The 24,258-nt window shown below is 46.4% G+C and overlaps 1 protein-coding gene, 1 long non-coding RNA gene and 3 other non-coding genes across 7 annotated transcripts in view; 1 reads left to right on the plus strand and 4 right to left on the minus strand.

Moving 5' to 3' along the window:
* LOC121404411 overlaps window positions 1-16,249 on the plus strand; it is a 66,310-nt gene extending 50,061 nt beyond the window's left edge. Inside the window, exon 3 of the long non-coding RNA XR_005967966.1 lies at window positions 15,872-16,249. This is a non-coding gene — a long non-coding RNA (uncharacterized LOC121404411). The remainder of the gene's footprint in view (window positions 1-15,871) is intronic.
* Window positions 16,250-17,824: 1,575 nt separating this feature from the next.
* LOC111073702 (splicing factor 3B subunit 3) lies at window positions 17,825-24,203 on the minus strand. Of its 3 annotated transcripts, XR_005967964.1 has the most exons (10): window positions 24,074-24,202; window positions 23,528-23,794; window positions 22,864-23,229; window positions 22,163-22,637; window positions 21,760-22,094; window positions 20,832-21,139; window positions 18,669-20,646; window positions 18,423-18,481; window positions 18,185-18,234; window positions 17,825-17,980 (listed from the first exon to the last, which is right to left on the minus strand). XR_005967964.1 is itself a non-coding variant. In XM_041593801.1 (7 exons), exons 2-7 carry the CDS (start codon window positions 23,751-23,753, stop codon window positions 18,670-18,672), a joined length of 3,687 nt encoding a protein of 1,228 aa, XP_041449735.1. In that variant the 5' UTR covers window positions 23,754-23,794; window positions 24,074-24,202; the 3' UTR covers window positions 18,665-18,669. The 3 variants fall into 3 exon arrangements, 1 of the variants encoding a protein (XP_041449735.1); XM_041593801.1 differs by lacking the exons at window positions 17,825-17,980; window positions 18,185-18,234; window positions 18,423-18,481 and having other exon boundaries at window positions 18,665-20,646; XR_005967965.1 differs by lacking the exons at window positions 17,825-17,980; window positions 18,185-18,234; window positions 18,423-18,481; window positions 18,669-20,646 and adding an exon at window positions 21,447-21,580 and having other exon boundaries at window positions 21,048-21,139; window positions 24,074-24,203.
* LOC121404454 lies at window positions 18,077-18,150 on the minus strand. The gene has a single exon (XR_005968018.1). It is a non-coding gene; the product is annotated as a small nucleolar RNA Me28S-Cm788 (small nucleolar RNA).
* Window positions 18,303-18,385, minus strand: LOC121404453. The gene has a single exon (XR_005968017.1). It is a non-coding gene; the product is annotated as a small nucleolar RNA Me28S-Gm3113 (small nucleolar RNA).
* On the minus strand, window positions 18,551-18,631 carry LOC121404452. Its single transcript, XR_005968016.1, has one exon. It is a non-coding gene; the product is annotated as a small nucleolar RNA Me28S-Gm3113 (small nucleolar RNA).
* Window positions 24,204-24,258: the final 55 nt, after the last annotated feature.

Here is a 24,258-nt window from a genome sequence, read left to right on the forward strand (position 1 = left end):
TGCAACTCCAGCGATCCAATGAAATTCCGGGGTAACCCTTGAGGAACCCCCTAAATGGAGTGGAGCTTCCGGGCACAGCCAACGGTAGCCGTTGCATCTGGTGTCCTGTGGCATCGATTCCCAGCGCAAGGAGCGCAAATTTCGGTTGAAGTTTTTGGGACCCAATCGTAGCCAGCAACCAACGAAATCCTTTGCATCTGGTTTCCAGACAAATCGATACCAAAGTTTTCCCAGGAACCACCCCTAACATAAGGCCCCCAGAAATTTCCTTCGTGGGTTGCCCTGGCAACGTGGAGACTTTCGCTGGTTCTCCCTCTCTGCGTTTTGCTCTCTCTCTCTCTTTCTGTGGGAGTGCATCTCTCTGCTGCTCTCACGGCGCATGAAGGCAGCCATTTTGAATTAATTTGCATAAAGAGAAAGGGACAGCAGTAGAGACAGCGCAAGATGACAGGGACGGCGCCAGTGCATCCCCCAAAATTTGGCGCCCCCCTTTGACAAATGCCATGTGTAGACATTTTCCTATTGATTTTTCCCCTCTCCTGCTCTTGGCTGGGGCCCATAAATCCATCCATGCCCAAGAGACATTTCATTTCTATACTATGATTTTTATGCAAATGGAAAACCCGAAACGAGATGGAAATTGCCTTGCAATTGCATTTGGAGCTGGTGGAGCCTGCAGGGGACAGACCCAGGCGCAGACTGAGCCACGTGCAGACGTCAAAAGGAGCGCCATGCCATTGCCATGCCATGGCACTCCACTCACGATCACGAAATACACAAAAGCCAAAAGCTCCTGAAATTATCATGACCCCTCAGTCCGCGGCAATTGGGTCAACGCTTGGCGACATTTGTTCGCCCAACACACAGCACGATCAGGCAGCATGTAGAATTCAGCATGCAGCATGCAGCATTCAGCATGGGGCATGCATTTCTGACACGTGGCTCTTGGAATTTGAGGCAGCTGCAAGCCAAATGCCCTCCCTTTTACCTGTATATAATTCCAGGCGCAGGGACTAATGAGGTCCGATCCCAGGGCTTGTTCCTTGTTGACTCAGTGCATTATGTTCCTGGCCACGTGGCTGTGTCACTCTATTGCTTCTGCCTCACTCCCCACCCTCACGTATCTATGGGGGGGAGCAACCAACCAACCAACCACCACGACACATCACCATCACCAAGGCTGCCTGCCTGCCGCTACCTAATTGAAGCACATCCAGGTCGTGTGTCGCTTCAACTCGTTTATACAAATTTAATTGACGCATTTGTTTGATTTGAGCGGTCATGGGAGCGTACTCCTTCGTCCTAGAACAGAACAGAGCAGCGCAATCAATTTGCTTGATTGGTTTACGTCCCTTGGAACATTGTGCCACAAATTGCAAAAAAAAACGAAGTGAAAGGGGAGCTGGCAGCAAGAAGATTGCTTCTGGAACTGAGGAAGCCCAAGGCTCTGAAGGAGCATCTCTAATTTGCCAAAGAGCCTGAGCCAGAGCCAGAGGCATGAGCAGTGGCTGAGCTACCAAGATTCAATTGCCGCCGGCTCTCGGGCATGAGGTCACGTAGCAAGCGGCTGGAAAATTATGCTGATGGAAAGCGAAGCGAACTGAACGCTCCGCCTGCCACAAAGGGGGTCGTGGTCGCTCAATTATATTTGGAAAGTTTATTGCAAAGAAAGCTGAGGATACTCGCATATAAAAACAGATATTTGTAGGATTTGGATTGCTTAAGTGGAAGAAAATCCGTTGGAAACTCACCTTAGCTCTGTCATATTTAGCTTATGTCTCTGCCGCTTATGGCAATGCTACTTAATAGACCAGACCCGCACATGGAAACGATCAATTGAGATCCAGTTTCAAGTTTCAAGCATAATCTCTGCTGTTGATGTAATTATTTAGTGCTCAAACAACTAATCAATTACTTAATGCCATTCCAATCAAGAGCAACAACTGATACGCACGCGACACATGCCGTAGATACTCGTACTCGCATTGCAAATGAATTGATTTCAGCTTAAATTTGAATCGAATTTTATCAGGAAAAGAGTTGAGTGATGCCAAAGAGTGGAAGTATCTGCTTGAAAGATGTTCCCCAAAGTTTATAGCCCTTTCAGCATTCAAAGTGGTTGTACAGCGAGTGGAATCTTGGCGGATTCCATTTACACATCCCCCCAAACAAATCCCATAATCCACACTCGAGATGTGCATCTCTCATTTCATGTCACGCGTCAGGCCGATCCTTGTTTCCGCATTTGGTGTCGCTGTTCTTGCAGGGTGTTGCAATATCTTGCAGGTGTCGTGTGGCCAACCAGATTTGTCACCTCCATTGGGCCAGACGCTGATGCTGCTGCCGGCTGTTGGCTGTTGGCTGCTGCTGGCACGATGTTGCCCCCTGGGTCTTGGGGTGTTATCTTTATTTCAGCATCGAATAAATCATAATTTTTTTGCACCTTCGAGCACGACAGAGCTCTCGAACCCCTCCCACCCAAAAACCCAAGCACACACTCCCACGTACGAGTATTCCCCCCGCTTTTTTATTCCTGTTCAAATTATATGCGACATATCCATAAATGGGGCCCAAACGACTGGCCAATTTCCTGCTGCCTGCTGCCGCTAATTATTTCATTTCTATTTTTAAAGCTCGACTCTTAATTGCAGCCCGATTTGTTTATGGGCCAGCAGCAGAAGCAGCCAGCCAGCTAGCCAGCCAGCCAGCCAGCCAGCCAGCAATCAAATTGACAACACAAGTACACAAAACTCTTACCAAAAAGTTGGCCCATGCCCAATCCACGAACCAAATGCGCATTCAAATCAGTCTCTGACACTGAAAAAAATATATACATATAGTCGGATTCGATCCAAGGCACGCACTATAACGACAACGACATACAACAATCCACAACGTTGTCAACATCCGGAGCTGCTCTGGCGCATGACAATTAGAAAATGTTCAGGCCATCAGACCAGACCAGACCCGACGAGGGGCTTAGATGAAACGAACAACGCCCCCGCAGACAGGCAGACAGTCAGAGGAGACAGTCGTCTGTGGAGGCAATCCTTTTCTTGGTTTCGAACGGGGAATGAACTCTACCTTTTGCCTCCAAAAGTCTATGCTAATCGATCGATATGCGAAAATGTGCCCCGACAAGCAGTGTCTCCAGTGTCTACACATAGTTTACATACACTTGTGAGCGCACATCTACATAGAAAGAAGCAGAAACAGAGAGAGAGAGAGAGAGGGGGGAGATTTCTCTAGCGCCTTTTATGAATGGGAACAGGCTATAGACTCAGTGTGGTAAGGTGCTGTGTGTGTGTCTCGAAATATAATAAAAGGCATTTAAAGCAGTTAAATCTTCAGGAATGAACAATAATACCCACTGATGAACTACTTAAACTGCTGATGGTAAGGTTGGGCATCGGCGTAGAGAAGACTGAGAATTTATTTATATGGTTGATTTATATTTCGACTTTAAGACTTCTTTGAGAAAGGATTGTAAGGATAAGTAGGGGAATACAAATATCCTTATATGTATGATATAGCAGTTCGATTAAGCAAAAAAGAGTACTCCGATTACCCAAAGATTACCCCCATAAAATTTGTTGCTAATTTGAAAATCTTCCCCCCTCATTTTGGACTATCCTGAGACCTTTGGCTGTGAAAACATTTGCCTGTTTTAGCGAGGCAGAAGAACAACACACTTAAAATGTCAAAAATGTTGACAGCAACGCCCACATAAGGTGTGGGGGGGCCGTGCCCCACCGCACTGCGCTGCACTGCGCAGCCCCTGCCGGCCACTGACACAAACGCATTTAACAAGAGCGCCAAATTAAGCCGTAAATTTAGACGCCTTGGACCACCAGCCAAGTGGCAGAGTCAGATCCACGGAGGAGGAGTGGGAGGAGGAGGTGGGTTCGGAGCAGCGCAATGCAGTTGGCTGAAAACTACAAACTAGAAACGCCTCTGCAAGTGTCTCGTTTGGGGATCTCTCGCATAGCACAACTGCAGCTGCAACAGCAGCAGCATTTGGAGGCGACTCGAGTGGTCCTCTCTGTGAGGGCAAACTCCCACTCGGCGGCGCTGCTGCCCCTTCTGCAGCTCGCTTAATATAAAAATTCAAATTTAATTAGTCTTCGAGTGAAGAAGTAATATTTGTACAATCTGGTAAATTTCGCAGCTGCATGCAAGGAAGTGGGAAGTTAGATTAGAGGGGGGAGGGAGCACTGGGATCAGGGAACGAGAATCGCAATGGGGGAATGGGGAATGGGAAATGGGAATTCTGAGCTGCTATGACTGAATGCCAAGCGTTGTTGATATAAAACTTTTTCGTGCATCCAGTGGGTTGAACACTGCGAACAAAACTTGAAGACTGAGGATGCATGCATGCGGATTAGCAGCTTCATTCACAGCTCCACCATTGAAAACCCTGTTGAACATATGTTCTTCTCGCAGTGTACTTTGCTGAATGATTGTCCGACTGTGCAACTGCAACTGCAGCAAGCACATCTGCATTCCAGACGAGTCAACGGCAGACACAGAAGCAGACTGAGACGGAGAAGGAGACGAAGACGAAGACTCCGACTCAGACTCGAAGCGAATCGAGAGAGAGAGAGACCCAGACCCAGACCATGTGGGATTATGACGCGCCGGCACTTAAGGAGGGGCAAGCAATGGCAATGCTCAACTCAATTGCAGTTTGTCTGCATCCGAGGCTGGGCTACGGATGGGACTACAGATGGGACCACAGATGAGGCTACAACTGTGGCCCATGCGGATGCTGCAGCTAAAAAGCTGAACTGTTGGGATCTCTGTGTGCTGTGGAAGTTGCAAGTTCTTGATTGGCTGTGTAGACGACTCCGTATTTGTCGCTGGGTCGGTCGCGACCCCAAGCATCGCGTGTGACATTTGCTGCCCCTGCTGCATGTCCCCGACTACACCACATTCATTAGCAGCCACTAAATGTTCATTTAATCAGCCCGTCTGGCCGTCTGTCGCATGTACACTCCCTCTCGCTCTCTCTCTCTCTCTCGTGATCTTTGGGATGCCTCTTGGAGCGGGCTTAGAACTCAAGTGGGGGGACGAGACCCCCCGGAGGAGTCACAGTCACAGTGGATGACACTGTTGTCGCGGAGGCCTCTCTACAAATTGCCACGAACGAGCCGAACCAAACCAAACCAAACCGAACCGAAGCTGGTTGCAATCTTAAGTGAATTTATGTGGCAATCTGGTGCCCGTCTGCAGCTTCCACTTGCCTGCCACGTCCCATGATGACTTCAATTAATCAGCTTAATGCTCACTGAGATTGCAGGATGCGAGCAGCGCGACGGGTGGAAAGGCAGAATGGACACAGCAGGATTAATCACAGAAAATGCAGGAAAATGCGGAAGGAGTCTGCTTGAATCTATTAGATTTGAGATTTCTAAGCCAAAAATGTCGCAAGATGCAGATATCCAGAGCTTCAGAACTACTCACTGCAAGTGATCTATCAAGAATTCACGTGCAGAAATTAATTTGGGATCGAATTGGGGATGACATTTTACTGCTCAATTTATTGCAAATAATAAATAATAATAATAGCGAAAGTAAGGGATAGTTATAAGTTTCCATCCATTAAGGTTCCGATTTGTATTCCGCCCTTCCTGGGCTGAATATATCTTCACAATCCGTCGATAATCTCCTAGTATTCCGATTGAGAAGTAACCCAACTATACCCTGGACATAATAAGACATATATTGTATTTGTGTACATAAAATACTTTTGTCCATATGAAAGGTTATGTCAGATTGTGAAAGGTGTAAGGCCTCCAACACCAGCTGCTGGAATTATTCGCACTGCAGCGAACAGCGGAGAGTGGACACCGGACAGTGCCAGCTGCTGGCTGGCTGAAATGGCTCGCCAAATACGCAACAAGCAACAGCAACAAAAGAAGGCGATTATATATAGCTGAAATATCGGTCGAATGGCCATATAGAGAGGCAGACACAGCGCCCGCTGTATATGGCCGGGGCAGGTCGAATGGATCTCGGATCAGAGCGGATCGCAGCAGTACATCGGTGCCGTGCCGAAAAGCCAACTGTTCGCCCAGTGCCTGACCATTTGGGTGTCTGTATGCTCCATCTGATGTTGTCGTTGATGTTGTCGTTGTTTGTGGCATCCATATCCATCGACAACGCACTTGTCTGGGGCGTGTTTTATGCACTTGTCGAACCTTGTTATAGTTGCTATTTTGTAGCTGTGGCAGTTGCACCGCCGCATGGCCGGCCGGTTTGTTAAATGTCAATTTTGTGTCAAACTGCATTTGACTGCTAGAAAATTGGCCATAATATGAAATCATTTAATAGCCAAAGACAGAACGCGTATCGAGGGAGAGAAGCAGCCAAAGACAATCATAATATTTTCACTTTTAAATTTCATTTAAATTTATATTTAAATTTAAAAACCCATAACACACACACACACACACACGAAAGTGTCCCCAAGAGCAGGCCCATTCAGCAGTCTCCGCAGTCCATGGTGTATCGTAAAATATGACACGTGGTTTATATCAAGAGGCGCTGCCCATAAACAACGCTAAAATATTGAGCAACATTTGGACAAAATATCATACAAAAAATATTGAGAGACAATAAAGAAAAGATAAGAGTAGGGAATTCACGAATTTGGAGTACTCTTACGAGGGATATAAATGATTCGAAAACTAAGGAAACTTCAGGCGTATAAAGGGTAATTTTGGTAAATAAAGAAAACACTTTCTGGTAGCTATAAAATATTTTGATATGTCAAAAAATATTTTAGCTGTGGAAATATTTTCCTAGTTCCTAACAGAGGAATAGATTGATTTTTAGGTATGCCAAGAGATCTTTTGAGTGATTCGTTTGGATAAATATTTGAGAAAAGTTCCTTAGTTTTTCCAGCCTTGTATAAATTTCCCACTGCACTCTCTGGTAATATATCAAAAAACAACAAAACAAGTCTCCCTCTTTTGCTACTCCTATGCTCTATCGTAGAACTATGTCTCTCACCTTGTACACACCTTCCATGTATACCTTTATCATATCCCAAAAGATATATACCCTCTTCAGGGTAGGGCACACCAGCACCGAGAAGAGAGTGCGACGCGACACACACACTCGAAATATATCACAACACAGATTTTTAACCCGTTGGCATCATTAGCAGCTCGTCGTAGACGCCGCCCCCGTTCGTCCATCCATCCAACCGTGTAGGAACGAACAGCTGAGGGCGAATGACATGTGGGAACCAGCCTTAGTCTCAGTCCCTGCCCCAACCCCTGTTGCTGCCCTGCCGACAGAAATAGCGTGTTAATCGTGGCACGGATCGGATCGGATCGGATCTCGCTCTCTCCATCTACTTCTGCTGCTGCTGCCACTTCCACTTCCGATTTAACTGGAAATGCATAAAAATCTTCCCTTTTTCCCCTGTTTTTGGGTGTGTGTCTACTCCCAACTCCCCCTTTTTTTGTTGTGTGCTCGTGGGAGCAGCATGTGTGTGGCTGCTATGATTTCCGACAAATTTCCCGCTTCTGACTTGGGGCATGCCGCTGTCATGTGTGCCAAATGTGCAGCTGCAGGGAGAGAGAGAGATCAGGAGAAGGAGGCACGTAGGCTGTAGGTAAAAGGGGGGAAACGATCGACTGGCATAGGCGTACCTTGTGTTTGATTTCATAAATACAAATGCCATTTCATCTAGCCGTACATACATATGTATATACAAAATATCTTTTCAAGATCTGCTGCTGTTCTGTGCTGCTGGGATATTCCGCCTTAACATGTAACAGATGCGCACCATATTGCGGCTACGGTGCTACGGGGCTATAGGCAATCGGATCATGGACTCCGGAGTCCGGACTATAGACTACGGATCATGGACTACGGACTGCGGACTACGGACTGCTTAGAACCATTGTTTATGAACTGCATCCGCAGTCAATAAAACATATACATTTTGATACTTATTCCGTATACAAACAACAGACCATTACGAGCCTTTGATCAATTTCTGCTTAAAAAGAAAGCCTTTTCTCTTTTATTTTTTATTGATTATGAAGTGAAATAATGGGCTAGGTGTAGGAGGATATCAATAGGTGCCTAAGAACTTCAACTTCCCTGCTTCTCGTTGATTTTAGAGCTAGATCTTTGAGATCTTCTTCATATTTCTAAGTTTTCAACCCACTTTCAATGTTCATTCTCAGCAATACCTTTTAGATGCCTTCCCTCATTCACTCCACCTTTAAAGATCTTTCACGTTTTCCCTTTCCATCGAACTGTGAGTCAAGCCCTTCGGACTCCCTACGAAATGATTGCCATGCAAATGCCATGCCACAGCCATGCCAAATCAAATCACCGATGGCCCGAACGAACCCAAAGCACTCAAAGGCCTCAGACCCCATGGACCCCCGTGGACCCCTGGCAGGTTAAAGTGAAAGATGCAGAGCAGAGAGACCCCAAGCCCAAACCCAAGTCCCCCAGTCCGAGGGCCAAATACATTTCGATTCGATTGCCAGAGCGAAACCTTTCGAACTTTAGATGCGGATTGGGATTCGTGCTTCGGAAATTGCGTGAAGCGCGGCATTGGGCATTAAGTTTGTGGCCTTTGTTTGCTCATCGCTCGCGGAGGGGGATACGTGGAGGGGGATACGTGGAGGTGGAAGAGGAGATGGATGCCCCAATGGCTGACCTTGTTGAAACATCAGAAACCATATTATTGGCATGCCGACTGCTCTGTTCCTGCCTCTGCTGACTGACCCTGCTGACTGCTCTGATCTTTAATTTTCGTCTTTTTTTTTTTGGGTTGAAAAATTGCGAAATGTTTAAAACCATTTCATTGCATTTACAGGGTTTCACTTGCAGCCATCCATCCGCGGTTGCGGTTCGCTGCAATTCGATTTGTTGTTGCCGCTTGCTTGTGGCAGGCAGCGGTGTGGTGCGCGGCTGTTTGTTGGCCGCCACATTGTGTAATTTATATGCGCCTGGGTACGAAAGACGAAGGCGTTGTACCCAGTGCACAGTGCAGTGGAGTCAATGCTGTGGACGACTACGTGACCTCCAATTTGGGATCGGTTTCATGTGCGTTAAAGTGCACATGTTGCCTGTAGCCCCCCCTACCCTACCCGTTTCTCTTGCCTCTTGCCTGCTTTCCCCATTCGATTCGGATCGGTGTGGTCCGCCTTTGATGACTGCCGCCACCGCCGCCTCCGACTCCAACTGGGGAGACACCCGATCCATAAGCCAAAAGCAAGAGCCATAAGCCAAACCGCACGCACACACTCAGACAGTGCCTACCAAAAGTATATTCATATGCTAATTTCGCTTAGCTTTCCGACAGACAGACGCACTTGTCGTCGCCCCGCTGTTGACTTGTGGCTTTTTCCAGAAGGGTACAACAAATATCCAATTAAAATTGTTCAACGCTGCGACAAATATTGACTTGCGGCTTGCCTCTTTTCGGTGCTTGCTCTTTGTGGAGGCACTCCCACCCTGCGGCACACAAAAGAGAGATGGAGAGGAGCAGCAGCAGCGTGGATTCATATGGAAATCAGCCTGTTAATTGGAGAGAGAGACTCAAAAGGTTAGGGCACAGGCTAACAAAAAGAAGAATAAATATTAAGGGGAAATTTCTTTAAAATATTACATCATATTTTATAGATCTGCAAAGGAAGATCTTATCTTATTATTATATCTTATATACTTATTATAGAACTATTGTTGGATGGAGATTATGATTTGAACATGATAGAAGTTTAATAGCTGCTCTGTGTACGATATCTTATATGAAATAATGCTTTTAGCATTCTCTTCGATTTACAGAGTATTTGAGCTGGAGAATACTGATGTCTATATTTATCTTTCTCTGCATTAAATTTTCAGTTATAGAAATCTTATTTTTGGGCATATGTTAGCTTCGATTGAAGCTCTCTACCATGGCGCATAAATCATGAAAATTGCTGGCAAGGCCAGCTTAGACTTTGATATAGGAAATACTCGTATATCTCCATTTCCCATGGGTACTTCTCACACACTGTACACACAATCGCCATCTGGCATTGGTTTTTGTTTGGTGTACCCTTTTTTTTATTGTCTAACTTTTTTTTCATTCAAAAATGAAACGTGGAAAATACTTGTTCGCGTCTCGGATGTCTGTACAACTCTTTCAAGCGCCGCTCGGTGGCCCCCCTAATTAAGTGTGGAATGTTACACAGCAATCAAGTTGGTCTATTCGAGCCGGGGGCCCGGCGGAGACACGACCACAAATGGTCATTGAATGCGAGAGAGAGGGGCTCTAATGAGCCACAGAGCCACAGCCAGATCCAGAGCCATCAACGCTCATGTGCGTGGACCGGACTCTGCGAACGTTGCGGGTGCGTACGCGTAGCTCCCAAAAAAACAATAAATACAACAAAAAAATACACATCCAAAAAAAAGAGGTCTCTGTGTGATTATCGTGGCCATTGTTACCCTCGGGTTTAATGTGATCTCATGTTGATTGATTGCGCACACCTGTGTGAAAGACGAGCTGACGTTGATTTCGTTTGTTTCTGTTTCTGCTGGTCGAGGTCTCCGTGAATCTCTCTCGCTCTCTGCGGTCTCTGTGCTCTCCAATGCCTGATGGATTGAATTGGATACAACGCTAAGGCCGGAGTGGGCAGAGAAAGCCCCCAGGTCGGTCGGCTGGTCTCCCTCTGAAAGCACGAAGCTTTCATCTCGGCCTTTGTGTTATGCAATTGTTAAACAAAAACAAAAAACAACAGGCCAGGGAGAGACCGAAAGATAATTATTAGGAGGCTAAACTAACAAAAAAAAAACAAATATAACAAAAGAAAACTCAAAACAAAAAGCGTAGCGTTTTTGCTCTTTTGCGGTTCGGTGATTTTTTGACGGACAGGCGTTGGTTTTTGCCGGACATGCTGGGTGCTTGGCTGCATGGGTGGCTCCTGAACCCATCTCCCAGCCCAGCCCCATCCCCAACGTATGCCATTGAATCCATTGTTGCTGTGACGCCGTTTGCAATTTGTATGAATTTCAAATTTCTTCAACATTGAATAAGAAAAAAAGCCCAAGTGAAACGGCAGCTACAGCAATTAAATTGCAGTTGGAGAAGATGGAGATACTCTTTGCAGAAAAAGAGCAACAATTATGGTTATATTTTGGGTTAAGGTGCTGAATAATTTGAATAAATACTCTGCTAAACAGATCGATTCCATTGATGCCAAATCAAGAATAAGTTCACTCTGTATCTACCGGATATGTTTGATTTCTTTTGCACTGAAAAGTGGCGGTCTATAGCCTAGATACCCCTCTGCTTCTGTTGTACAAAGGGTATAAAAACAAAACTAAGTGAAACGCCAGTGGCAGTGGCTCCAGAGGCAGCCAGCAACAGCAACAGCAGCAGCAGCAGACGCAGTCAAGCAGTTTGAATGAATAATTTCCGCAGTCGTCGGTCGTCGTAACGTTCGTCTTCCGTTTGTGTATGACTCTGTCCTCTATAAAGATTCTGCCCATACAGCTGCTGCTGCTGTTGCTGTTTATCGGCTGTTGGGTTCGCTTTTGATTTTGCGTTCTCTTGCGCCAAATGAAAATGAACACGTGCGTCCGGTTGCTGTGTGGCTGCCACTGCCACAGTCTGCCTTTGCCTTTGCTTTTGCCTCTGCTTCTGCCTCAGCTGCTGCTACTATTGAGTGCGACTCTTCTCAGTATATACATATATTTATGTGTGTGTATACGATTATATATGTGGTTCCTGTGTGGCATATTGCCCCTGTGCAACAGCCATAGCCGACAAAAATTTCACTTCATTGATGAGTACTGCTGCACTTGAATTGGAACTCTCTGTATTCTGTATCTGTGTGGCACACAGCTAAGCAAACACAGAGCTCTATGCGTGTGTGTGTGTGTGTGTGTGTGTGCAACGCTTGGTCGCACAATGAGGCGTATGAGCGATTTGCCAGCCGAAAACAGCTGTTTTTCCACACACACACACCTGGAGAAATCGAGAGTCGACCCCCACAGACCCCAATCGGCGTGCCCCAGACGCTGGTTTGCCTTGTGCGTTTAGATATATTATACATACTTACATATGTACGTATATACATATGTACATATATTCGTTAGTATTTGAATGCTAAAATGCAATTGGAGATGACATTCAAATTGCAGTAAAATAAAATGAAACCAAGTTAAGTGCAGCTCATCCATATGAAACGCTTTGATCACAATAAAATGAAATAAAATTCCAAGCCAAACCTGAGCTAAACTTGCACCAAGTCATTGGCCAATTAAATCTAACCTTAGCGACCTTTAGAAATCCCAACCTGTCCCAACTTATCGATGAATATATGTATGCACGAACCTAACCCAACACAAATCAAGTTAGCCAGATGGCAAATCAGGAAAACACTATTAAAATCACTTGAAACCCCTATTAGTTGAATAACACTTGAGACTTAGGAAGGGAGCACATATAATACGAAATAAATGGCAACAGTTCCGCTTTAAAGGTCGATTAGCCGTCTCTAAGTCATTTAAACCAAAAAAATAAACACCCTGACAGCCCACTAAACCGAATCGACAACTAAAACAGAAACTAAAAAAAGAAACAACACTCTTCCATGATACTTAAGGGGGAGTTCTGCAAATTAATTTATACCCAAAGTCATAGCCATTTGGTCTCATGCATATGCAGACATTGTCGAGTATTCCAACATACACACACACACAAACACACACATGGGAGCCAAACAGTGGCAACCAACAAACTGTGCAACTCCCCACAATATTCAACCATCCATTCATTCATTTATTCATTCATTCAGTCATTGTCTCGCAAAAACAACAACAACAACCACACACACGATCAAGAGCAGCGCAACACTTGGCCACACACAACATCTGATCTGTAGGAAGTCGCTTTATATTGCAAGAGCCCACACAACACTCCCCTCCGCCCCCCATTTACGAGTAGGATGATGATGATGACTGCTCCACTGCGCTGCCCAACGAAGCCCATCTGGAGCGAAATGACCCAAAGTGCGATGGCAAAACATGGCACCCAGCGAGAAAAACCCAGGAGCGAGACGTGGAGCCAAACGGAGTGGAGTGTCGTCACGGCCTCAACCTTGCATTTGATGGTTCAAAGATTAGCAATCCAATTCAACACATTTATTGTGGCCAAATTGCTATATCAATTAAAGAGGAAATTCAAGCTAGAAAATGCTTTAAGAGGTTTAGGGATTTCTCATAATTTAATGTAAAGATTAGCTACACAAAAAAAGTCATTTTGTGGAACATTTCTTCAGCAATATCTACAGCACTTGTGAATTCTTCCAAAATCATATCATACAGCTATTTATCAACCGTTGGATTCGGAAATTTCCATCTGGATATTACTATAAAAGTACCATTTTAGCACTCGTTAGTCCAATAACTCATTTGTCAGAAAACTTGATAAAGATTCGGAAAAGCTTGGGAAATCTAATAATAATCACATTAAACACACAAAGCCCTGTCCCTGCCATGCAGATACAAATAAAAATCAAAGATACTGCCACAATTGTATAACAAGAGGCACAGCATCAGCCCTAGCCCTTCAGCTCTTCAGTTGTGCGATTGGAGCAATCTGTTTCAGGTGCAGATCGAGATGGATGGGCAATGAATGGGGTGGTCTGGGGTGGGTAAGCTGCTATTTGCCGGAACTAAGCGACTTCCGCTCTCTGGCTGAAGAGGAGCCATTGCAACACGAACCACCGAACCCCTTTACCAGGCACCGCCAGCTGCAGCTGTGGGATGTGATGGGATTGAATAGAGAATCCCCATGTGGAGGAGCGCATCGCATTGACAAACAACACGTGTGAGCGACTGACTGACTGACTGACTGACTGAGCGATTGCACGAGTGTGGGGCCAATGGCAATCAAGGAAATGTTTATGCCGACACCGGTGCTCCACAACCAGATTCGGTTCCAGCTACCAGAACCAGTCGTCAGACAGTCACCCAGTCAGCCACAAATTGCTTTCAATTATGTTGCATGTGGCTGCTCCCGTTTTTATGCCTCATTGTTGACGTGTCTCCCCATTGGCAGAGTAGGCTCTTCCCTCCACTCCACTCCTCATTGTCGTTGTCGTTGCCTGTTGTCTGGCCCCATCTGGGCCATGTTCCGTGTTCTGTGATCAACTTGACTGATCAACTTGGGTATTTATCTTGCAACTGTGGCAACTGCACTCTCGACAGCAAATGCTGCGAAACATCATTGTCTGCCCCCACCCAACTCCCTGCCCCTTTCATGGGTGTACAATGGCAACGAGGGGCAGCAAAAGTGATAAAATTGTGGAGTTTTCTTACAGATTGAGAGACTTTGAGAGTTTTATTCCTCAGTAAAATTGTTCCCAGAACTCACTGGAGTTTCCCTGAATTCTTCTGCTCCACTGTGCCGCGCAGTTCTTTTTCTTTATGGCTTTGATTTTAAGCATCGGTTTCAGCATTAAATTGTTCCATTATAAGACCACCCCACCAGTCCCCTTTGCATCACCCTACCCACCCCTCAGTCAAGAACTGCAGCAAATTAGTTGCGGAAGTGTGCCACGCCCACAAAAGTGAATGTTTGAATGCGAAAGGAGAAGGAGATGGATCCACAGACAGAGAGAGAGAAGGAGTCGTCCATGTGGAAATTTCGATTGAGTTACTCAACGTATCGTCATCGGGATCGTCATCGTAATTGGGGAGGGGAGGTAATCATTATCATTATCTCTTTTGGTCGTGATTGGCGTTGCCGTTGATATCATTCAGCTGCGTGCAAATTTCTGCTCTTAAAAACAAACTAAAGTGAAAATTATGTCAAACCTGTTGACCAGCCGGTGGATCGGTCGGTCGGTCGGTCGGTGGATCCGTCTGTGTTCGACGGATCTTGATATTCTTGCCACATCTGGCTAGAATTGAGTAATTTGTTGCAGAGACAATTAGATGCAACAGATTACTGACTAAGTGACTGAAACGTTTACAGTTGAGGGTTGTCCGAGATTCCGAGTCACAGATTCCGAGATTTGAGAGTCGAGAGAGATTGCAGCAGTCGGAGTGGAAGGAAGGCAGGCGAGGCAGCCAAACCCATTTTGTGAGCCATGAAGATATCGTTTTGCCCTCAGGGCACGGGGGTAACCACTTGGTTCCAAGTGCTGGCAACCAGAGTGGGAAAGGGGAAGAGAAGTAGGAAACAGGCAAGAGTTCAAATAAGTTCAGTAGGCAACTAATGAAGATGCAACCACAACCACCAGCTGGGAGGGAGGGGAGACAGGAAAGGAGTAGTCGACAGCGACAGAGTTGGGAGCCGTCGTAGCATTTCATAATTTTCAGCCAATTATGCGAAAATTGCCAGCCAAAAACAAAAAGAAACAAACAGACCTTGGACCGAGTTAATGACATCGAATGGGGTCAGACCCCAGAGTCCCGACCTAAGCACCGGCTACGGCAATGGCAATGGCAAGAGCAACAGCAACCAGAACGGGGCAAAAACTGTGGCAGCAACGACTACGAATCGGTGGGGAGGAGGGGGGTAAAGATTGCTGACAGCAATCAACAGTTGTGGACTTGACTCTTCTCCATCATGTGAGTGTCACTATTCTCTCTCTGGGCGACCCGATTAAATATCAAGGATCAGCGATGGATGATATACACTTTTAGATTAAATTGCGCTTAGAAATTGCATGGAAATTACCATGATCATCTTTTATTTTGCCAATCGGCTTTGATTTAGAAAGAATCTGAAAATTATTAGCTCGAAAGTTACCTTAATTATCTTAAAAAAATATTATATTATTTTATTTCCGCATTGATCTTTTAAATAGTTCCCCACCATCACATCCTTTTCCGCTAGCTATAGAAGATCGTGCCCCATACAATGCCACACTAATTGGCCGCTGATCAAATTGGAGATCAACCCGCTTCGGGTTAGAGATCGCTCTCTCTCTCTGCCGCCGTTTGCAGCTCCATCTCCCAACACGTGCACATCAAAATCTACGCTTTATAATTGGTTTGTCGAGCTGCCAGCAACAGGCTCAAGCTCACATCTCTGTCTACGCCACAGCCCCGCCACAGCCAGGCCGAAGACATGGCCAAAACCAACGTCAGCGATGCTAAGTGAATTAAAATAATGCTGCTGCCGCCACTGATGATGATGATGTGGATGTGGATAGAGTTGGCCCTCCCATCCGCTGCCCCCAGCTGCTAGCTGATGCTGATGATTCTATTTATTACATGGTAAGCAATTTGCGATTCCGCTTTTACGCTTCCCCTCCGCCCCTCCTGTCTTTTGCTGCGTTTTAATTATTTACCATGCCCGTTAGTTTTAATAAAGTTGCTAACTGTGAAAAGACGTGACTGGAAAAGCTCCTCTCAGCGTTCAGCGAAAATGAGCATTTAATTCACAGCGAAAGTGTCGGTCGGGTCCGTCCGCACACACACATGGAGTAGGTACTATCCACCAGCCACCATCAGATCCTATCCCATAGCCGACCATAGCTGCAGTCCCCTTTTGCCAGACATCTGATTAAAATCTCAGTGTGTTGAGCAAAAATTTCGCAGAAAATTCTGACACGCAAACGCAGATCTTGGACAGCTGAAAAGTTGCAGCGTTAACACCCATGGGACCCCATCCACAACCACAACCCCAGAACCAGACCCATCGTAGTCGTGGAGCAGTTCATGCGAAATTTTATCACGCAAGGCATTTGAGCGACGCCATGTGATAAGCATCAACGAGGATGAGGACGCAGACGAGGGGTCCAAAGACTTAAAAATTCTGATTCCACGATCTCTGGCCAGCAGATTGAAATCGCCCCAAACAATAATACGAGCAGCGAATGCGCACTGCCCAGAAAACACGCCCCACAACAAAAGGCCAGTGCTGACTGCTGGCTAGTCGGGTCTTGGCCATTGTCTTATCGCCAGCTGGTCATCTACTCATCTGCACCAGATGCGATGCCTTTGCTCTTCCTACCCCCTGGATGCTGCCTGACGCTGGGCGTGGCTTGAGTTTGCTGTTTCTGCTGCTGGGGCAGGGCTGTGGATATGGCTATGGCTTTGGGCCTGGTGCCAAGTGTTTGGGCCAAGCGTTGACTGTCCTTATCGCCGTTGCAGATCGTTTGGCTGCAACATGCGGCGCGAATTGCATGCGTAGATGCTGACTAGAGATTGCGCTTGCGTGTCGTGTCGTGCCGCACCAGCCTCGCTCCAGACGCAGAGAGAGCACAAAAAACCAGTGCCAAGTGATGAATGTCCGTGTTATGCGATCTAATGATCTAGAAATGAAGTTAATAAATCGTTTAACCAGATGGCATAGCACAGATGCAACTGCCACTGTGGCAGGATGAGAACGAGGCTGATTCCCCCGGAATGGCACTACATCGCATGGCCAGCAACTTGCTTGCTTGGCAAGTGATCGACCACCAAGGGGTTCGGGCATTCCGCTCTGCTGCTGCTGAGCGACAATTTGCATAACTACTGTGCTTATACCGCAAAAACATAACAAATTACAACAATTTTGCTTTGCGTACATACCACAAGCAGCAGCGTAGCCCCAGAACGAGGCGTTTAACAGACATTTCTTGTTACCATAACGGGACTCTGCTGGACGGGGAACGATGTGCAGGCACACGTAGTGCGGAATGGAGAACAAACAAGGCCAAGAAGATAATGCTCGGCACATGGTAATGGCCCCGGGTGCTCCACCAGCCATAATAAGGCCGAGCCGAGAACATCAACTTAAATTATGCACAGCACAGATCCACAGGCAGCGAGACGAGAGAGACTACAACAAATTGTTTTACATTCTTTTGTACATTTTTTGTATTTTATTTAAAATATTTAATTTCTATGCTAAAATGGATAATTGGTGGCGTGCAAAATGTTGAATTTGCACTGCTTTAAATTAACTAGTATAAATAGGCAGTCGTTTAGTGGTTGTAGATTTGTTGTGAATTACAAACTGCAAGACAAGAGAATTCCAGAGAAGGGAGAGAAAGTTTCAACATTAATAAAGTTTTAAAGTTTTAAAGTCATCTAAATAAAATAATTGATTATTGCATCAGTTATTAAGTTACAATCAAAATATTTCATTAGTCTAACATATGTAAATAAATCATCATTGTATTTTGGTTAGCAAACTATTCTAATTGTGTTCAATTCTCACCTTAAAATCATTTAGGATTCGGCATTTGTGGTGCTTCTTTCAGCGAAAAGCTGCAAAGCAACGGAGAGAAATGTTTAAAATTTGATTCAATCTTGGAAAAATGTTAGTTCTTGTTTGTTTTAATCAGTTAAATATAACTTTACACTAATCACAGGTCTTTCATAGGTGTCCCAAGGTAAAATCGTAAATCATCCCGGAAATACTACACTCAAAATCACTCAAATAAATAGAAACGCACCTTTTCCATCAGGGATTCATTCCAGCCAAAGACTTGCCCAACTTCTGCTGCATATTCAACTGAAAATAAATAATTTAAAATTAATATTCTACACAAAAATAAATTAAATCAAAAGCATGAGAAATCGTTGGTTCAGTTGTTAAAATTTACACTAATCAAGGCATTTCATAGGTGTCCCAAGGTAATTGCTATATCATCACATTAACCAAATCAAAAAATCGATACAAATTTAATGTCGAAACTCACCTTAGAAGGCGTATCGCGTGCGTATGTCCTCGAGCTTCTTGCAGATCTGATTTGGCGTGCGGAACATATCTCCGGCAATGCTCTTCTGCTTGGCCGCCTCAATGGAGAGGTACTGCTCGCACAGGTCGCCATCCAGCACATTCTTCACGGGATAGTAGGAGCTGCGGTAGCTGAGATGGTCGCGGCCACATAGCGGTGGATTCTCGTTGCGCATATGCATCTCCAGGTGCTGGAAAAAGTCGTAGTCCTCGCGACTGGTGAACGGCACAAAGGCACCAACTGTTCCATTGAGCGTCGAGTAGATGAGCGCCTCCGAGCCACCAGGAATGAGGGTGGCCTTCTGCAGCGACATGATGATCTCGCCCACGTGGAAGGAGCAAATGTTCTCAGACTTTTGGGAAGCACCCGAGAGCAGACCACGATCCCACAGCGACTTGGTGCCAGTGGGGTCCTCATCCACGTCATCCGTCACGGAGTGGGGCAGGCGCTGAATGTTCAAATTGCCAAATTTATCAGCAATGGCAATAGTGTCGTAGTCCAGCAGTGTGGTGGCCGTCACCCATCGGGGATGCGTGTCATCGGCAAAGATAATCAGCTGATTCTCCGCCCGTCGATAGCGCAGGAAGAAGACAGATTCCTGGACATCCGATACGTAGACGCGATGACCCATCGCCTGGATGTTGACAATCTGATAGGGAATGTGTTTGTTCTCGCACTTTCGCAGCATTTTCTTCTTTCCGAGATCATAGATACGCAGCATGCGCCCGCATCCGGCCAGCAGGCGACCCTGGAAGCCACACAGGGCGCCGGGAATCTCATCGATCTCTGTGCGGTGCATAAACTCCAGGCTGGAGCACGTGGGATCGATCTTGTAGATGTCCAGGCAGCCGCCTTGGGATATTCTCGGATTCAACTGAAGATCCCTGGCAATGCCAACGGCCAGATAATAGCGACCATCGGCTGCCACCGAGAACTTGACCATGGCCATCGACATGATGGCCTCGTTCTGGGCCAGCGGCACACTGAACATCGTCTGGCCATGCATGGCATCCAGACAGCGGATCTGCGAGGCCCACAAACCCAATCCGGCCTTGGGGGCCGAGAAAACATCCTCGGGCAGCACTTCATTGATGAAGGCATTCGCCATCTCCCTGGCCAGTTCGCGTTCCTCGTCGCCAGCAGCGCTGCGCATCTCCTCGGCCATCTGCTCCTTGCGAGCACTCTTCGTGTCTTCCGTGTAGGCATTGTGATCCGTTTCGGCAATCAGCATGCGCCCAGTGTCCGGATGAATGACGAAAGTGCGCGGCGTGAACTGAAGGGGAAACGCCACTTGATTGAAGACAGCGCCCAGTTTCTCCAGGGCCAAGATGCGCAGAGTATTCGTCGAAATCGCCACAATGCCCTCGCTGCACTGCTCGCTGGAGAAGCCAGAGGCATATTCCAGCGTCTCGTAGGAGAGCGGCGTCAAATGGAATCGATTCTGATGGTAATACGACAGCCAGGAGCGACTGGACATGGCTAGCACTGCCTCGGAGCCCTGCATTTTGATTCGGAACAGTTTCACGGGACGCGATCCCAGGTAACGCGTTCGCGTATCTGCCAGATCGCCAGACACTGGATCGAGTACCGTACGAAGCAGCACTCCATTGCTAAGGCCAATATTCAGATAGATTGTGCCCTTGTTGGTGCCACTGCGCTGTGCTGGTGCATCATCGTCCAACGCGCCCGCACTTGTAGTGCTCTCCGTGTGTCCCATTTCCACCAAACAGAGCGACTCTGCTGGCGAGGGCAGCGCCTGCATGGAGCAGGGAGTCAGGCAGTTGTTCGGATCCAATGACAGTATCCGCACAGTGTTATCCGCCAGGCCAACGGCCAAGAACCAGGAGCGTTGCTCGCCATCTGGCACTGTACCCAGGGCCATGCACATGATCTCTGCTGGCATTTCAGAGCGTTCTGTGTACTCATTGAGCTCGCCAGTCTGCAAATAAAAGAGATCCATCATTAGTTTCGGATATATATAATCCAAAAAGCCAAAGAAATTTTCTGGTAAAGCTCAGCACTGCAGGACACAGAGTGTCTCAACATGATTGTTCTTTTCGTGTTCTTGTCATCAAGGCATAGTAATAATAGTCTAGTCTCCTCCTCTATCGATCAAATTCTTACCGGATCCATTTCAAAGTAAACCAATTCCCTTCCAGACAACGTGATGACGACCTGTCGTTGATTGACGGCACATTTAGTGATTGATTTCTTTCCGGGCGCCTTCCATTCATTGACACGCTTATCGGAGCGGATGTGACGGATGCCGTCCGGATAGACCTGCACCAGGGCATCATCCCCAAGGGCGGCGCAACAGAGTGTGGGCGTGGTGCCCAAGAACCCGCTGTCCGTGACTTCCTCAACAGTCTCACCAATGCTGAGCACCAGCGTGGCATTCACGAAGGACACAATGATGTAGGCATCGAATTCGTCTAAAAGTAAGGAAAACAAAAACCATCCAAAACTTGATACATGAGTATATGGGGGTGATCAATTTGGGGCCTCTAGATGCTGTATTCCTAGCTTAGAATAGACGTTACACAACATTGAATAATCAGTTTATCAAGCTATAATCAATGGATATTCAGCTGAAACACGGTTGATAATTATCGCATCATGTTCAATGTGTGTGTCGCGTCGCGTTTGTTCAGTTCAATGGCTTAAAAGTATTTATCATTAGTTTTTGTAGTTGTAGTAGTATCTGTTGACTTATGAGCTGCAGTGTAAATGTGGCCTTACCTATCGTTTCACAAAAGATATAATTTTACATAAACTCGACAAGTGTTCTCTATTTATAGAGCGATTGTCTGTCTTTTTTCGATAGAGTCACACACAACAAAACAGTTGACGGACTGACGTCTGTGTTTAAGCGACTGAAATAAGAGAGAACTGGTGGTTGATAACTTGTGGGACTGGTTTGGAATCGTGTGTATAAAGCTAGTCGTATTCTATATCATCATCATCAATGCACCAGTTGAGTTAGAGAAACGATCGATCCATTCTTACATCCTAAAGTCTTAATCCTAGAGAAGCATGAAAATTCGAAACCCACCATCAGCTCGTTTCTTGACTGTCCAAACGGCATTGGGATTACCGGGCAATTCGGAGACGGCCATCTCGGAGACCTCCAGGCCATGGCGCAGCACGCGCAATGTAGAGCGCGGCCCGCGTCCACAGAGAACATACAACTGGGGAGTGTCCTCATTCGCTAGATCAGCCACCTGGGAGCAAATGATCGGAGCAAACGAAGGCAACTCATCCACCAGCACAAGATTCTTCAAGGTGCGTGGTGCAAAGAAGAATGTCTCGCCCTCCTCCAGAGGCATGGCCGAGCTAAACTCGGGCTCATCATCATCATCACCCAAATGTGCAATCTGATAAAGATAGCTGCAGAAAAGAAGGAATGGAATCGTTAGACACAGCCCCAGAGGATCCACACAAGTTTCTAAACTTACTGGTTGCCAAATTCGCTGGCCACAAAGAGGAAACCCGTCTTCAGCACACACATGGCCGATGCTGGGGGCACCGTATCGAAATATTTGAGCTTGATCTCAGACACCACATCATCGTCCGTCTCGAGGGTGATTTTGAAGATGTCCCCCTGCTCGGTTTGCAGCAGAAAGAAGTACATGCTCTTGGTGCGATGCGTGGCCGAACAAATAAAGATCATGCCACGCTCGGGGTCATCCAGATCGTTGCGACGACGCGGAATCGGGCAACGTATATCGTGCTGATCGCCGAGATTCTTGTATGTCAGGTAGTTCTCTGAGCAAATGAGCACGCCCGAGGGTCCATCATTGCCGCCAGGAACAGAGACCAGGAAATTGGCATGCTCCTCCAGCGGCTCGGAATACTTGCGTACTACGTGGTTCAGGCCCAGGTCCAGCTCGTAGAATGTGAGCGTTTGCTGAGTGCGCTGTGCAGCGTCGCCTGCAAGAAAAAATATACATTTGTTAGTCCAATATTCAGTCGGAGATGAGTTTTAGGTGGGGGTCACAAATCAGTGAAGTGTGGCTAGGCAATTACAGCAACACCAATGGTTCAGTGATCGACAATTTATCTGGCGCCAAGTACATACAGGTGTCCATGGTGGGTTAATCCACAAACCCTGAGAATTAAGGCGCTAATAGGGAGAGAGGGAGTGGAAGATACTTACCCGATGGATCCAAGTCAGACTCTTCGTAGTCAATCTCCAGGCAGGCAAACATAGGATTGTCAAAGCCAACATCCACACCGACCATGTGATAGGTCAAAGTGTTGGATTTATGTGCCTCCAGTGGAGATGAGATCGTCAGGCGCGCCTGAGTGTCGCGATTCATGATGTAGGCCAGCTTCTGCTTCTCCACTGCGCCAATCATCACGGCACGACCCTTGGGATCGATGGCAAAGTACTGCCCCGGCACAATGCGGCGGCATCCAGACTTGCCAAAGGTCTCCTGATGCACCTTCTCCAATGAATTCTTGGCGGGCATGTACTCCAGAATTACAATGCGGCCGGAATCAGAACCCACAACGATGTAATCTAATACATTTAAGGAGATAAAAACCCATTAGAGACGGACCGGAAGTGGTGTGATGTTGACCCCATTTTGAGGTTAGGTTTTAAGGTGTAACTCGAAGTTTCAGTTCGCCATACCATGTGTTGTTTGGGGTTATGGCAAATGCGACGCCAAGTCTTTTGGGTTACTCTCGCACGTAGACTGGTTTAGCAAGGTCTTACTGGGACAAACTACACAAGTTGATGCCTCAATAGGGTTTTGTGCGTCTTTCACTAACATTAAACGAGTTTTAGTTAACAATTGTTCCTTACATTTACCAACCTTTTGTTCCGCCCGTCAGACGGAAGGCCATCAGAGCGCGTATGCAACCGAAGACCTCCGTCGAGAGCAGCGTATGCACCTTGCCGGTGTTCGAGTCGGGTCGCAGCAGCTCGAGCGACTTGCCACGTGACAAGAGAATCTCCTGCTGCTTGCCACCAGAAAAGTTGCCATGGACGGCGTGCGTGACGCCCGTTCCTTTCTGCAGCGTCAAATTGTACAGATACATGATGAGGCTTTTGAATTTTCACTCCATCTCAATGACCAAAACTGAAAAAGGTCCAAAGTACATTTGAGGTTAGGTACAGTCACCGTGAAAAAATGCTCGAATATTGTAAGTAATTTCAGTAGTTTTGTACTGCTTTGAAAACCATGGCCACAGTTGGTGTATTCGTGTCGCCTAACGATGCTAGTAAGCAGCATTTATTTGTTAATTTAGCACGCCTTAACTTGCGACCAAAGCACAGACATTTCTGATTTCTGGAGATACTTTGTGCATAAATTTCTTAATAATACCAAATATCATTAATTGAAGCCGTAAATAGCTACCTTTTCCCGTTTTAATAGATTATTTTACACATTGTGACACCGATGCCAATGGATTAAAATGTTCTACAATCACTCTGTTATACGCAATACGCTCCTGCTTTGTTTCGGTGGCCAAGAGAAAATGAACGAAAAACGCGGAGGCGTCCATTGCCAGTAAAAAAAGAAGAGATGTCAAGCCATGCCAC

This window comes from Drosophila obscura, unplaced genomic scaffold, assembly GCF_018151105.1.
Source record: "Drosophila obscura isolate BZ-5 IFL unplaced genomic scaffold, ASM1815110v1 contig_200, whole genome shotgun sequence".
Lineage (NCBI taxonomy): Eukaryota > Metazoa > Arthropoda > Insecta > Diptera > Drosophilidae > Drosophila > Drosophila obscura.